Source organism: Schistocerca gregaria, chromosome 7 (genome assembly GCF_023897955.1).
Source record: "Schistocerca gregaria isolate iqSchGreg1 chromosome 7, iqSchGreg1.2, whole genome shotgun sequence".
NCBI classification, from domain to species: Eukaryota; Metazoa; Arthropoda; class Insecta; order Orthoptera; family Acrididae; genus Schistocerca; species Schistocerca gregaria.
Window position 1 is genome coordinate 235,009,515 of NC_064926.1, and position 15,739 is coordinate 235,025,253.

The 15,739-nt window shown below is 46.2% G+C and overlaps 1 protein-coding gene across 2 annotated transcripts in view; it reads left to right on the forward strand.

Annotated features, from left to right (window-relative positions):
* LOC126281989 (myrosinase 1-like) overlaps positions 1-7,434 on the forward strand; it is a 118,661-nt gene extending 111,227 nt beyond the window's left edge. For both annotated transcript variants that reach the window (XM_049981375.1, XM_049981374.1), the window contains one exon: positions 7,132-7,434. In XM_049981375.1, coding sequence (XP_049837332.1) covers positions 7,132-7,261 — 130 coding nt within the window. In that variant the 3' untranslated portion in view covers positions 7,262-7,434. The remainder of the gene's footprint in view (positions 1-7,131) is intronic.
* Positions 7,435-15,739: the final 8,305 nt, after the last annotated feature.

The following is a 15,739-nucleotide window of genomic DNA, read 5'->3' on the forward strand; positions in this document are numbered from 1 at the left end:
CCATTGGTGGAAATCGGCGAATAGGAGACTTAGCGGCTACTGCAGCGTAGCGTTGTTTACTAACTGCCTAGTATCGACTAGGCCGCGTCAGCGCTCTGTGTACCATCCTCCGCTGTGGCCTACCGCACGCCTGTTGCTTTGCGCGAGCTGTCCTTCCGCAAAGCTGTCACAGCAGGCAGCCAAGACGCTGGAAGTCTGTACCCGTCTTCTCTGTTCATATTATCGGGTCGCTTGGCTATTTCTATAGCCTCTCTAATCTTCCTCCTCAAACTAAACGGCTGTTTCGCCAGTACTCAGGCCTCTCGAAATTCGATGTTCATCCTGCACTGCTCATGATGTTCTGACACCGCTGATTTGCTATATTGTTGGAGGCGGATATATCTGTCATGTTCAGTTAGCCTCGTGCTTATTGGACGCCCAGTCTCACCTACATACACCAGTCCACATTCACACTCGATTTCATAAACTCCGGCGGCATGAAACTTGTCAATTGTATCTTTTGTCGAGCCCAGAATGTCTTTTATTTTGTTGTTGCTACGAAAAATCGGCTTAATACCTGCCCGACGGAGAATTTTGCCCAGACGTTCAGTAACCCCTTGTACATACGGTAGCACGGCGGTGTTCTGTGCTTCGTTCTGTATTTCCCTGTTGCCCTCCTCCTTCGGCGCCATGGTTTTCCGTATCAGCCTCATGTCGTAGCCATTAGCTACAAAAATGGTCCTGAGGTTCTGCAGTTCAGCATGCAGGTTGTATTCATCGCTGATCGTGTAGGCTCTCTTAGTTAAAGTTCGCAGGGCCGAATTCTTTTGCATAGGATGGTGGTGGGAGGATGCATGCAGGTACCTGTCTGTGTTGGTGGGCTTCCTGTTAACTCTGTGTCCAAGCTTCCCCTCTGGCTTACGATAAACTTCTACGTCGAGAAAAGGCAATAACCCGTTCTTTTCTATCTCCATGGTAAAATGAATTTTGCTGTGCTGCTGGTTAAGATGTTCGTGGAAGTTCTGAAGCTCTTCTTCTCCGTGTGGCCAGATAACAAAGGTGTCATCCACGTATCGTAGCCAGCATTCCGGGCGTAATGGCGCGGACAGGAGTGCTGTTTCTTCGAATGCTTGCATAAAAATGTCTGCTGCAGCAGGCGAAACAGGGGAACCCGTAGCAACACCGTCCGTCTGCACGTAAAAATCCCCTTTCCACCTTAAATAGCTGGTCGTCAAACAGTGGCGCACTAGCTCGCTGATGTCAGGTGCCATGCGTTCCTCTAAGATGTTCATGGTGTCCGTCACGGGTACATTCGTGAACAAAGATTTCACGTCAAAACTGACCATCAAATCCGTATCAGAGACCCGCTTCTCTTTCAAAAGTGCTATAAAATGGGTGGAGTCCTTGACGTATGCATCTGTATGTCTCACTAAACGTCTAAGCTTCGGAGCCAATTCTTTCGCTAATTTGTAGGTCGGCGAGTTGATACTACTCACTATCGGCCGTAAAGGGAAGGCTTCTTTGTGGATCTTTGGTACCCCATATATTCTTGGTGCCTGTGGGACCTGTGGAATGAGTCTACGGGTCGTGTCAAAATTCATCCTGGTTTGCTTCAGCAGCGCTTGCGTCGATTTCACTATCTTGACCGTCGGATCCCCCTTAAGTTTATGGTAAATGGGTTCCTTCAAAAGATCCTCCATCCGCTTATCGTAATCTACTGTGTCCAACACTACGGTGGCATTTCCCTTGTCCGCCTGTATTATCACAATCTGAGAGTTGTTATTCAGCTCCTTGATGGCCTGACGTTCCTCTTTACCAGAAGCAGAGAAGATCCGACAAGAAACAGTACGAGTCTTGGCTCATGCAAAGCCTCCGAAGCAAAACATCAGTATAGAGGAACGTCAGACATTTTTATGCAAGCATTCGAAGAAGCACGAGGCTAACTGAACATGACAGATATATCCGCCTCCAACAATATAGCAAATCAGCGGTGTCAGAACATCATGAGCAGTGCAGGATGAACATCGAATTTCGAGAGGCCTGAGTACTGGCGAAACAGCCGTTTAGTTTGAGGAGGAAGATTAGAGAGGCTATAGAAATAGCCAAGCGACCCGATAATATGAACAGAGAAGACGGGTACAGACTTCCAGCGTCTTGGCTGCCTGCTGTGACAGCTTTGCGGAAGGACAGCTCGCGCAAAGCAACAGGCGTGCGGTAGGCCACAGCGGAGGATGGTACACAGAGCGCTGACGCGGCCTAGTCGATACTAGGCAGTTAGTAAACAACGCTACGCTGCAGTAGCCGCTAAGTCTCCTATTCGCCGATTTCCACCAATGGCAGGCAGTAAAGGAAACGCCAATGGAAAACGCCTATTTCCGCCAATAACAAGACGCAATGCAAACGCCAATAAAATGAACTCCTAGTACCCTTCCTCCTCATCCTCACATCCAATCACAACACTCTTCCATAGTATATATGTACCCACACTTGCGCTCATTCAGCAGTTAGTAACACACCCTGAGGAAGGCGTCTTGCAACAGACGCCGAAACGTTGGAATTTTATAAATGACAATGCGGTCTCTAACCAAGAAGAATTTTATTGACAACTGTTGTACCAAATCATCCGACTACTCTCACAGTACGCTGAAACACCATCTTTGCCAGCACTCGCAATTATCGATGTTAGACAATAATAACTATGTCTTAAATTCTTCTTCCACTTAGGCTAGGAGGTTATTTCCTTTACCGTCGTTGTTTTTTTAGACCGACAATCTACGTCAGTATCTTCGTGTCCGGATCAATACTTTCGTCGTACGTCCCACATTGATTTCTGCGGTTATTTCGCACTGTGTTGGCTGGTTGTTAGGACTGACAGCTCTACGCTAACGTCCCTGCTCTCTGTCGTTATGTGAAGGCCCTCGGACACTGCGTGTCCATAGTGAGAGGTAATGCCTCATATTTAGGATTCTTGGCACACTAATGACATCGTGAATCTCGGAATATTGAATTCCCTAACAATTTCAGAAATGGAATGTCCTATGCGACTAGCCACAACTACAATTCCGCGTTGAAAGTTTGCTAATTCCCGTCGTGCGCCCATCGGAAGCTTTGATACGTGAAACGCCTGAGTACAAATGACAACTCCACCAATGCACTCCTCTTTTATACCTTGAGTATGCTACACTACCGCCATCTGTAAACAGAGCGTTCGTAATTCCCGTCACAAACTCCTAGGAGTTATAAAAGGGACTGAGAGCATAATAATTTGAATAGGAATCCTTGTCAGAAAAAGTGCCATTTCGTGCAACAGCAGTTTGAAAACACGTCTGCTAGGTAAACATGCTGCAAGGTAGTTATGGTGAGGCGTGGTTACGTCTGATCGGCTGATGTTATTTGATGTCTGCCCTTTACCTCTCACCTGGTTCGAGACTCACTCAAACATCTATTAGTGTTGGAGCGACATCTCAGAGCATACGTTTGCGGAATATACCAACATGATCGTTGTGAATGGTCATCGTCATGGCAGTGGAATAACTGCTTGCCTTCTTTATCAGGATCGATTTCTAAAACGTCCGCCTCCATCGCATATTCTATTCACCCCAATTAAGCAACAGTTTCGAGATAGGGTACATACACCAGCAGCAGGCGTGACTGTGGTGCTCCAAGGGACGACGGTCAACCTAACTGGAAGAAGCGTTGAAGATAACACGCCAGCGAGTGCACGGGCAATTTATTTTTCTGTTAATGAGTGGAAGTGTAAAAATCGTGATGTACTGCGTCACGTTTAATCATTTTATTATAAAAGTGGTCACATTTCAATTATGTTTTGAAAACTTACATTTACGAACATTGGCTTTAATTGTAAATGTTATCTACTAACTTCCCTCTAAAGCCCTGGTAGTGCGTAACGGGAATTCTCAAACCCTCTGTGTATGCATATTGCTATCCCATGAGAATTGTCACCGCACTGTATATGTTAAGTCAGTGATACCATCAGTTCAAAATGCATCTGAGCACTACGGGACTTAACATCTGAGGTCATCAGTCCCCTAAACCTAGAACTACTTAAACCTAACTAACCTAAGGACATCACACACATCTATGCCCGAGGCAGCATTCGAACCTGCGACAGTAGCAGCAGCGCGATTCCGGACTGAAGCGCCTAGAACCGCTCGTGCACAACGGCCGGCTGATAGCATCAGTGGTTACAATAATTATGTTTGGTTAACACCTAATCCACGCAACCAACAAATTACATTGAAAATGCATGTTAAACTGGGTTTCAGTGTGAAGAAATATGGGTTGAACATAAATAAAACCGACAAACTGCAGGGATTGATTCCTGACTTGAAACGGAGAAAAAAAGGTCCTATGAACATGTGTCCGCAAGTGCATCGTCGCCACAGTAAATGGCGTAGGCGAATGGAAGTTCCTATGATCAAGTGCCGTCTGCTCCTTGTGTATTGCACGCTATTTGTTTGACGCTGCCTACTGTAAGCAGCCGCATGATCCTACACTCCTGGAAATGGAAAAAAGAACACATTGACACCGGTGTGTCAGACCCACCATACTTGCTCCGGACACTGCGAGAGGGCTGTACAAGAAATGATCACACGCACGGCACAGCGGACACACCAGGAACTGCGGTGTTGGCCGTCGAATGGCGCTAGCTGCACAGCATTTGTGCACCGCCGCCGTCAGTGTCAGCCAGTTTGCTGTGGCATACGGAGCTCCATCGCAGTCTTTAACACTGGTAGCATGCCGCGACAGCGTGGACGTGAACCGTATGTGCAGTTGACCGACTTTGAGCGAGGGCGTCTAGTGGGCATGCGGGAGGCGGGTGGACGTAACGCCGAATTGCTCGACACGTGGGGCGTGAGGTCTCTACAGTACATCGATGTTGACGCCAGTGGTCGGCGGAAGGTGCACGTGCCCGTCGACCTGGGACCGGACCGCAGCGACGCACGGATGCACGCCAAGACCGTAGGATCCTACGCAGTGCCGTAGGGGACCGCACCGCCACTTCCCATCAAATTAGGGACACTGTTGCTCCTGGGGTATCGGCGAGGACCATTCGCAACCGTCTCCATGAAGCTGGGCTACGGTCCCGCACACCGTTAGGCTGTCTTCCACTCACGCCCCAACATCGTGCAGCCCGCCTCCAGTGGTGTCGCGACAGGCGTGAATGGAGGGACGAATGGAGACGTGTCGTCTTCAGCGATGAGAGTCGCTTCTGCCTTGGTGCCAATGAAGGTCGTATGCGGGTTTGGCGTCGTGCAGATGAGCGCCACAATCAGGACTGCATATGACCGAGGCACACAGGGCCAACACCCGGTATCATGGTGTGGGGAGCGATCTCCTACACTGGCCGTACACCTCTGGTGATCGTCGAGGGGACACTGAATAGTGCACGGTACATCCAAACCGTCATCGAACCCATCGTTCTACCATTCCTAGACCGGCAAGGGAACTTGCTTTTCCAACAGGGCAATGCACGTCCGCATGTATCCCGTGCCACCCGACGTGCTCTAGAAGGTGTAAGTCAACTACCCTGGCCAGCAAGATCTCCGGATCTGTCCCCCATTGAGCATGTTTGGGACTGGACGAAGCGTCGTCTCACGCGGTCTGCACGTCCAGCACGAACGCTGGTCCAACTGAGGCGCCAGGTGGAAATGGCATGGCAAGCCGTTCCACAGGACTACATCCAGCATCTCTACGATCGTCTTCATGGGAGAATAGCAGCCTGCATTGCTGCGAAAGGTGGATATACACTGTACTAGTGCCGACATTGTGCATACTCTGTTGCCTATGTCTAAGTGCCTGTGGTTCTGTCAGTGTGATCATGTGATGTATCTGACCCCAGGAATGTGTCAATAAAGTTTCCCCTTCCTGGGACAATGAATTCACGGTGTTCTTATTTCTATTTCCAGGAGTGTATATTAACGACATGAACAAGCCGAGATTGTGTCTGTGTACGGACAAGTAGATGGAAACGGCCGAGAGGCAGCACGGCTGTACCAAAACAAGAACCCTCACAGATACCAAATTCATCACATAACATTTCAAACTCTTTTTGGGCATTTGTGTAATCATGGGTCCTTTCAGATAGATGAACGTGAAGGGAGGCGGCGGACTGTGCATATACCAAATTTGAAGGACGAGATTCTACAGGATATTGACACGAACCCTACTACAAACTCCGGGCATATGGCTCGCCATCGTTGTGTGAGCCAAACTAAGATTATGTGTACTCTGCATGACAACCACTAACATCCCTATTATCTGCAACGAGTACTAGGATTCTCATCAGCAGATTTCGTTCCTTGAGAAGGATTTTATCGATGGTTTTCGCAAGAGACCATCACAATTATGGGATTTCTGTCATCAGTCCTCTTCACCGACAAAGCAAACTTACCAGAACTGGCCGCATCAGTCTGCTTAATCGACATCTGTCGCTACAGAGAATTCTTGGGGAATTCTTGAGGCATCTCATTAGCATCTGTTCAGCACCAGTTTGTGGGCAGTTATCCTTGGCGACCACATACTTGGACCGCTTATTATTCCACGACGCCTCGACGGAATAACGTATCTCTTTTTCCTGCGGAATACTCTGCCGCTTGGATTGCATAATATGAAGCCAACTTTGAACATCTGTAGGAACGTGGATGCGATGCTGCTGTGTATTGTGTTTCGGGACGGTTGGTGGTTGTTGCATGCACACCGTTCACTGCCGAGAACATGTTCAGAGGACCGTTTTTACTCCACTTTCAGTCAGGAAACGGTTCCTGCAATTTGTCGGTTTTACTAATGTTCATCCTGTATATACTCGTGCAAATCTTTTCAGTAAGCTACCCATATTAGTAAGGTACGAAATTTGAAACCCAAAAATAGCTAAAATGAATAGAAATCTGTCGTTAATAGCTGCTTCTATCTAATGGCTGAATTTGTGGAATACCGAAAGCTAAACAAAAGGTTGACACAAAATCGAATGATATTCGTAGTTACCGTCTAGTTCAGTATAACATAACCACATGCAGTAGCTGCTAGTCTGTCATTTCTCATCCAACATAAGCGACTGTCTCATTTTTTCACGTAACGATCGGTGCAACCTTACATTTGAGTCAATAAACACTTTCATATTTCTCTTTACAGGGTTACGTACGGGCTGTGCGAAGTGGACAGAAGCAGTCCAAACATGACGAGGACACCCAAGGAATCGGCTGCCTTCATGTCAGAAGTGTTCCGCACCAAGCAACTGCCCAGCCAGTACAAACTGTATTAGATTGCGCTGTCACCACACAAGCCACATAGTAGTATGTCAACATACAGAACTATGTTTAATTAAATCAGTTACCAAACACAATGCAGTTACTTGTAGCAATGGATGTGAATGTGGATACGTCGACAAGCTTCCTTTGTAAACCAGTTTCTAAAAATAAACGTCGTACTTTGATACTTTGTTTCTCTTCACTTCAGAAGGTACAGGAGCTAGTAGTACTCTCACAGTGTCATTTGAAGCACAAAATAAATGGTGGTTAACATCATACTGGTCGAAAGACTGGTGACGTAAACAATACCCGCACACATGTTCTAGACTGCACACAGGATTTTACAAAAATCGAAATATATACACAAATGTAGGCCATTTATTTTTTAAAGAGAAAAGTGAAAGGAGAAAGTTTTGGAAACCGGGGTGGTCAGTCCCCACTATTGTTTAACAAAGCAGTCGATAGGATCATCATAACTTTGGAGAATGATATACCTGGAATAAATACGAGAACAAAAGATAGACGAATCGACATTAAGTACCTTTCTCTTGCTGAAGACCTAGGAATAATTACCTGGACTTCCCAGGAAGCCAGCCACACCAACAACAACCTTCATAAGACCGCCGTCGGCCCCAGAATCCATATCCCTTACAAAAATACCCAGACTCCAAGGGTGCAAACTTGGCATCACTTGCAACCTAGTATGACAATATCACACAAGTAAAACACTTGAAATACCTAGTTGAATTATTTGAAACACTAACACCGAAAGATTAGTTATTAAAAGGCATGCTGAAAAACTGCTTCCAGTCTAAACATTTATCTGGGATATGTGCATTAAGAAATCACTATCTATCTAAGCCAAACTTCATAACTATAGCACAAGCGTCCTTACGGAAGCACTCACCCCACCGAAGACATTATTAACTACCAACGTCGAAGGCATCGAGTAAATAGAAGGTAAAACACTGAGGAAAATATTTGAACCCAAAATTGAAGATCGTTTCCGGATGCATAACAGCTCCTGAGAAACACCTTGAGTGCGAGGTCGCAAAATGTCAATGATTTTTACAGAATTCGACACCACACATACTGTGTATAACTGAACAATATTTGCTGCTAATGGCAGCAGGGAGCGGAACTGGTCGTATCTAACGGTGATCACGGCATTAGGCTACGGAGCGTAGTTGAACTCCTCAGTTGACGAATAGTTCACAACTGTGATACAGTACTAGTGGTGTTGATACAAAACAGAGCAATGGCAACGATAAGCAATGCAATCATTTCCAGATATGTACGACAGGTGCCAAAGTTGCCACTACGTCAGAAAGAAACTCAATGAATGTTTCAGAGGGAGAAAGAAGTGGCAGATGAAATATTAGTGTTTCTGCAAAATGCGTCAGTGAAATGTATGGTATCGTATATGCTCGACCCTGTGGACAATGTACATGAGGGGGTACAATGATGATGACATGTACTTAACAAGTGAAGATGGCATTACAATAGGTATCGAGCCATGTAGTTTATCATCCTTGCTGGACAGGGAGCCAAAAATCCCGTCACCAGTGAAACGCAGTAAAGGACAATAGCTGTCCAAGGAGTGGGTACTCAACATATTTAAGCCCATGGAAGATCATCTATCTATCCAAACTGATCTTCCCCAAGGTCGGCTTCTATAATTTTTTCCATTCGTCTGTAAAGAATTCGCGTAAGTATTTTGCATCAGTGACTTACTAAAATGATAATTCGGTAATTTTCACATCTGTCAACACCTGCTTTCTTTGGGATTAGGATTATTATATTCTTCTTGCAGTCTGAGGGTATTTCGCCTGTCTCATACATCTTGCTCACCAGATGGTAGAGTTTTGTCAGGACTGGCTCTCCCAAGTACGTCAGTAGTTCTAATGGAATGTTGTCTACTCCGGCGATCTTGTTTCGACTCAGGTCTTTCAGTGCTCTGTCAAACTCTTCACGCAACATCATATCTCCCATTTCATCTTCATCTACATCCTCTTCCATTTGCATAACATTGTCCTCAAGTACATCGCCCTTGTATAGGCCCTCTATATGCTCCTTCCACCTTTCTGCTTTCCCTTCTTTGCTTAGAACTGGGTTTCCATCTGATCTCTTGATATTCATACAAGTGGTTCTCTTTTCTCCAAAGGTCTCTTTAATTTTCCTGTAGGCAGTATCTTTCTTACCCCCTAGTGAGATAAGCCTCTACATCCCTACATTTGTCCTCTAGCCATCCCTGCTTAGCCATTTTGCACTTCTTGTCGATCTCATTTTTGAGACGTTTGTATTCCTTTTTGCCTGCTTCATTTACTGCCTTTTTACATTTTCTCCTTTCATCAATTAAATTTAATATTTATTCTGTTAGCCCTCGTCTTTTTACCTATTTGATCCTCTGCTGCATCCACTATTTCATCCCTCAAAGCTACTCAATCTTCTTCTACTGTATTTCTTTCCCCAATTCCTGTCGATTGTTCCCTTATACTCTCCCTGAAACTCTGTACAACCACTGGTTCTTTCAGTTTATCGAGGTTCCATCTCCTTAAATTCCTACAATTTTTCCGGATTCTTCAGTTTTAATCTACAATTCAAAACCAATAGATTGTGGTCAGAATCCACATCTGCCCCTGGAAATGTCTTACAATTTAAAACCTGGTTCCTAAATCTCTGTCTTAACTTTATATAATCTATCTGATACACGGTAAGTTGTGGAAATTTGTGGACTCCAGTTCCACAAACAACGAGGGTTTAGGACACTGATGAAACGCTTTGGAGGATGGCCTACTTTGGGTCCCATACCCTTGTCCTTGCTGTGGTCAGTAACGCCTGACAGGTAGATCCAGGTAGGCGGTCTGCCACCTCTTCCATCGAAAGTATTGTCTGCACTTCGGTGCCAGAAATTACACTCCTGGAAATGGAAAAAAGAACACATTTACACCGGTGTGTCAGACCAACCATACTTGCTCCGGACACTGCGAGAGGGCTGTACAAGCAATGATCACACGCACGGCACAGCGGACACACCAGGAACCGCGGTGTTGGCCGTCGAATGGCGCTAGCTGCGCAGCATTTGTGCACCGCCGCCGTCAGTGTCAGCCAGTTTGCCGTGGCATACGGAGCTCCATCGCAGTCTTTAACACTGGTAGCATGCCGCGACAGCGTGGACGTGAACCGTATGTGCAGTTGACGGACTTTGAGCGAGGGCGTATAGTGGGCATGCGGGAGGCCAGGTGGACGTACCGCCGAATTGCTCAACACGTGGGGCGTGAGGTCTCCACAGTACATCGATGTTGTCGCCAGTGGTCGGCGGAAGGTGCATGTGTCCGTCGATCTGGGACCGGACCGCAGCGACGCACGGATGCACGCCAAGACCGTAGGATCCTACGCAGTGCCGTAGGGGACCGCACCGCCACTTCCCAGCAAATTAGGGACACTGTTGCTCCTGGGGTATCGGCGAGGACCATTCGCAACCGTCTCCATGAAGCTGGGCTACGGTCCCGCACACCGTTAGGCCGTCTTCCGCTCACGCCCCAGCATCGTGCAGCCCGCCTCCAGTGGTGTCGCGACAGGCGTGATAGGAGAGACGAATGGAGACGTGTCGTCTTCAGCGATGAGAGTCGCTTCTGCCTTGGTGCCAATGATGGTCGTATGCGGGTTTGGCGCCGTGCATGTGAGCGCCACAATCAGGACTGCATACGACCGAGGCACACAGGGCCAACACCCGGCATCATGGTGTGCGGAGAGATCTCCTACACTTGCCGTACACCTCTGGTGATCGTCGAGGGGACACTGAATAGTGCACGGTACATCCAAACCGTCATCGAACCCATCGTTCTACCATTCCTAGACCGGCAAGGGAACTTGCTGTTCCAACAGGACAATGCACGTCCGCATGTATCCTGTGCCACCCAACGTGCTCTAGAAGGTGTAAGTCAACTACCCTGGCCAGCAAGATCTCCGGATCTGTCCCCCATTGAGCATGTTTGGGACTGGATGAAGCGCCGTCTCACGCGGTCTGCATGTCCAGCACGAACGCTGGTCCAACTGAGGCGCCAGGTGGAAATGGCATGGCAAGCCGTTCCACAGGACTACATCCAGCATCTCTACAATCGTGTCCATGGGAGAATAGCAGCCTGCATTGCTGCGAAAGGTGGATATACACTGTACGAGTGCCGACATTGTGCATGCTCTGTTACCTGTGTCTATGTGCCTGTTGTTCTGTCAGTGTGATCATGTGATGTATATGACCCCAGGAATGTGTCAATAAAGTTTCCCCTTCCTGGGACAATGAATTCACGGTGTTCTTATTTCAATTTCCAGGAGTGTATTAGGAGCAGCATTCTTTCCCCTGCAGATACTTTGAAATGTTTCTCTCCCTAGCATCTGCACGTGGCTTTCAAGCCTCAAATGTCCACTGCATTGTTCACTGCTAAATAACCAAACCGCCTGCTTGTTGTCTACTCCAGAAACTACTGCTCGAAGGAGAGGTCCCATAAAGGATCTGCATGCATTAGCACTTTATAGTCACCTAACAACACCTGCTGATGTTGATAACTTCATGGTGTCTCACAGAAAATGATGTCTTGGGTGTAATGACAAAATTGAAGAATAGCACTTGTCATTTTGTGTGTGCCTCACTGCTTTTTTTCTTTAACTAATTTGTGCCTTATTTTATTCTGAGAAGCTCAGTAATATATGTAAATACTGAAAAGTAAATGTGATTCAAAAAGTACTTGAATTGAGGTGAAGCGCAGCTGGACAGCAAGAAACTCTTTAGCCTTTAGCGGGAAATCCCAGCAACGGTAGTATTACAGAATCTTTGAGTATGGACTTAAAAAAAAGATTTTATTTAAAAAAACGACTGTTAATCTTTATCTTGTGGAAAGAGGACATGTTGCTATGCTGTCGCTCAGAACGCATTGTTACACCCTGAATATGAAAAATATGATTGTCCTCTCCCATTCCCCCCACTTACAGTTTATTTCCAAATGAATAGTTCCTGACTTCAAAATTGTATAGTGTGAAGCAGAACACAGGATATCGTCAAATAGTTTTGAGATCTTTTAATGATAACATAAGCAATAAGGGCGATTTAGTCAACCAAAACCACACATGAAAAAGCCATCCTAATTTGGCCTCATTCAGCACATGGGTCACCCACTCACACAAAGCTGCATGCCTGCAAGAAGAATATATGAATATTTTTCGTGTTGTATGTTTCATGTGTACCCTAAGGTCCTTCCTACACCGCAGCCTTCAGATGAACAATTACTAAGTTGGTACAAATCTCTTGCAGAAGTGTTTTTACACATTCACACAATTTCTGCGGTCGCAGGCGTCTGATGTTCTGAATCAGATTACAATTCTGTTGAGCTCGAACCATTCTCAGCCTTAGCGATTTACCTCTGCGCAGTTGTCCACACGGTTTCAGTCATTCATAATACATAAAGAGATAATAATTATAATTTAAGAAACACACACTTTTTCAAACTCTAAACAAGCAAGTAAGTTGTGTCATCAGGTGCCCTTATTTCGTAGGGCAATGTAATATTGTTTCCAGTACTTACAAGTCATTTACATATTACACTTACCAGGTAGAATTTATGTATATCCATGACAAATAATCTTTACAAATACAGCTGTATCAAAAATAAAATCTCTTTCACAAGAAAATATATACAATTACATGAAATCAAGTGTTACACAAAACACCCTATCCACAAAGGTCACTGGAGACTCAGTTTACATTTACAAAGTCACATTGATAAAACATGGAACTAGATTTATAGACAAATTGTCTCTGGAGTACCTGTAGATGTAAGGTGCATGGAGGTTGCAAGAGAGTTATGGCTGCCTTTCACTCAGCGCCTGATGTATGAGCAGCAGTGCTTGGCTCTGGACCCCATCTTGTCCTTGTCCTTGACCGCATGATGATGGCAGCTGTGCTGTTGGCATCGTATTGAACTGGGAGGAATCGGCAGTTTGGCGTGCTGTCGGGTGTGACAGACATGATGTCTGGTAGGAGAAACTGAGACACTGATGTTCATTGATGGCGCCCAACAGCTCCAACTAAGGAAGTGATGTCTGTGTCCCTAATCGTCCCTCGACTGAGTAGCTGAAGCACAACCCATATCGTAGTGAGGAGTTGTTGTCTCACAATGTGCCACTGAGTAATGTATGATGTTTCTACAATCGCTAGCGCTCATCTGTGCCGTAGAGCATGACTGCAGGACCAACTCATCTGTATCATGGTTATCACACTCCGCACACTGTATGTAGATTCGTTTATCCACCTGGGGGAATCCTCTGGGACTTGTGGTTCCAGTTTATCTGCGTGTGCCTTGAGGGTGTGTTGTGGCATCATAGATTAGCCTCTTGTCTGGCAGATCTCATTCACTACTGCGCAGTGAGTGGTGGCTGTTGGTTCTCAGTTACTCGGCACCAGGCCATCTGCAAGGCTCTCGAGGTTATGGAATGGCGTCAATGGGGGGCCACTATCGTCCGGTAGGCCACCTCCATTCACAGCCTTGGGGCAGGCAGGCTTATGGCAGACACGGCGCATTGCTCGGCTCCCCCTCCGTTCCCATTCTAGTTTGGTGGCAGACATGGCCTGATGGTTCCCTGCTGTCCAAGCATTCATTCAGCGCTGCTAAATGGCAATCCACACGCCGACCTTCCAGGCCACACTAAATGCATTCATTCTCCGTCATGTTGCGAAGTTGTCGTCACCACTTGCTGCAGGGTGTTGCTTCGCGACTCCCCACAGGATGCATCAATACCGTGTTTGACAGCTCTCAAGATCAGCACAGTCCTTATGGTATGTTTCATCGTCATGTCTTTACATCGGTTTTAGCAAATAGTTTCTTATGAATAGAAAAACAACACCAAAATTAGGTCTCTGAATAAATACAGTATTGAGTCATACATAAATATCTGAGTGACTGTAATAAAATGAGAAGGATAAATAAGTGCTATCATACTGACTAAATATGACATCCTTAACACTTGCAGTTGTGTCATAAATACGTTGTGAAGTGTCCCTGCTCTGTGTTTGAGAGTTCTATTAGTAGCATTTTTTTAAATCCATATCCATGTGTTGGCAGGCACTGTGTTTCCCCGTTACTCAGACATGTTCACTGCACACAACACTTAGTATTAACTTATTTTCTTTACCTAACACTTGTCAAGTTTAACTCTAAACCCTCTCTACTGTTAGATTATGACTACGCTACATACCGGGTGATCAAAAAGTCAGTATAAAATTGAAAACTTAATAAACCACGGAATAATGTAGATAGAGAGGTAAAAATTGACAAACATGCTTAGAATCACATAGGGTTTTATTAGAACAAAAGAAGAAGAAGTTCACAAAATGTCTGACAGATGGCGCTAGAAAGCAAAACGTCAGTGACTGCGCATGACAATTGTGTATAAAAGGAGCTGTAATGAGAGAGAGAATCAGATGCACCAGTAGTCGCAGCATGTTGACGTTACATGAAAAGGCGCTTTTAGTGCAGTTGTATGGGGAAGGTGCTAGTTCAGCGTTACGATCCTATCGCTATAGAAAGGGGCTTCGAACGGGTAACTGTCCGTTGACAAATGCAGCAGTGGCGAGAATGATTCCTAAGTTCCAAGCCATGGGTTGTTTAGACGATAGACCCCGTAGTGGCCGACCGAGCACAAGGCGTAATGCTGCTGAGACAGTTCAGGAAGAAATGGAGACTGTACCGGGGAAGTCAGCGCTCGTGCAGTCGCACGTCGCACCGGCATTCCATACACTACTGTTTGGTTGGCACTTAGGCGTACCCTCCGATGCTATCCGTACAAAATCCATCGGCATCATGAATTGTTACCTGGCGATTTAGTGAAGCGGAGGGCATTTGCGGTGTGGGCGTTTCAAAAGATGGCGGAAGATGACGATTGTCTCAGTAACGTGTTGTGGACCGACGAAGCTCATTTCACGCTACGAGGGTCTGTCAACGCCCACAACTGCAGAATTTGGGCTACCAAAATTCCTAGAACTGTGGAGGAAAGTCCATTGCACTACGAGAAAGTCACGGTGTGGGTTGGATTTACCACATCTACCGTTATCGGACCTTTTCTCTTCGAGGAAATACATGATTCTCGTTTTGTAACTGCTACCGTGACGGGTGAGAGGTGCGCCGATATGTTACAGAATCGCATCATCCCCAGCCTGGCTGATAAACACCTGCTGGAACGTACGATGTTTATGCAGGATGGCACTCCACCCCATACCGCTAGACGCGTGAAAGACCTCTCGCGCGCGTCGTTTGGTGATGATCGTGTGCTCAGCCACAACTTTCGTCATGCTTGGCCTCCCAGGTCCCCAGACCTCAGTCCGTACGATTAATGGCTTTGGGGCTACCTGAAGTCCCAAGTGTATCGTGATTGACCGACATCTCTAGGGATGCTGAAAGGCAACATCCGTCGACAATGCCTCACCATAACTCCGGACATGC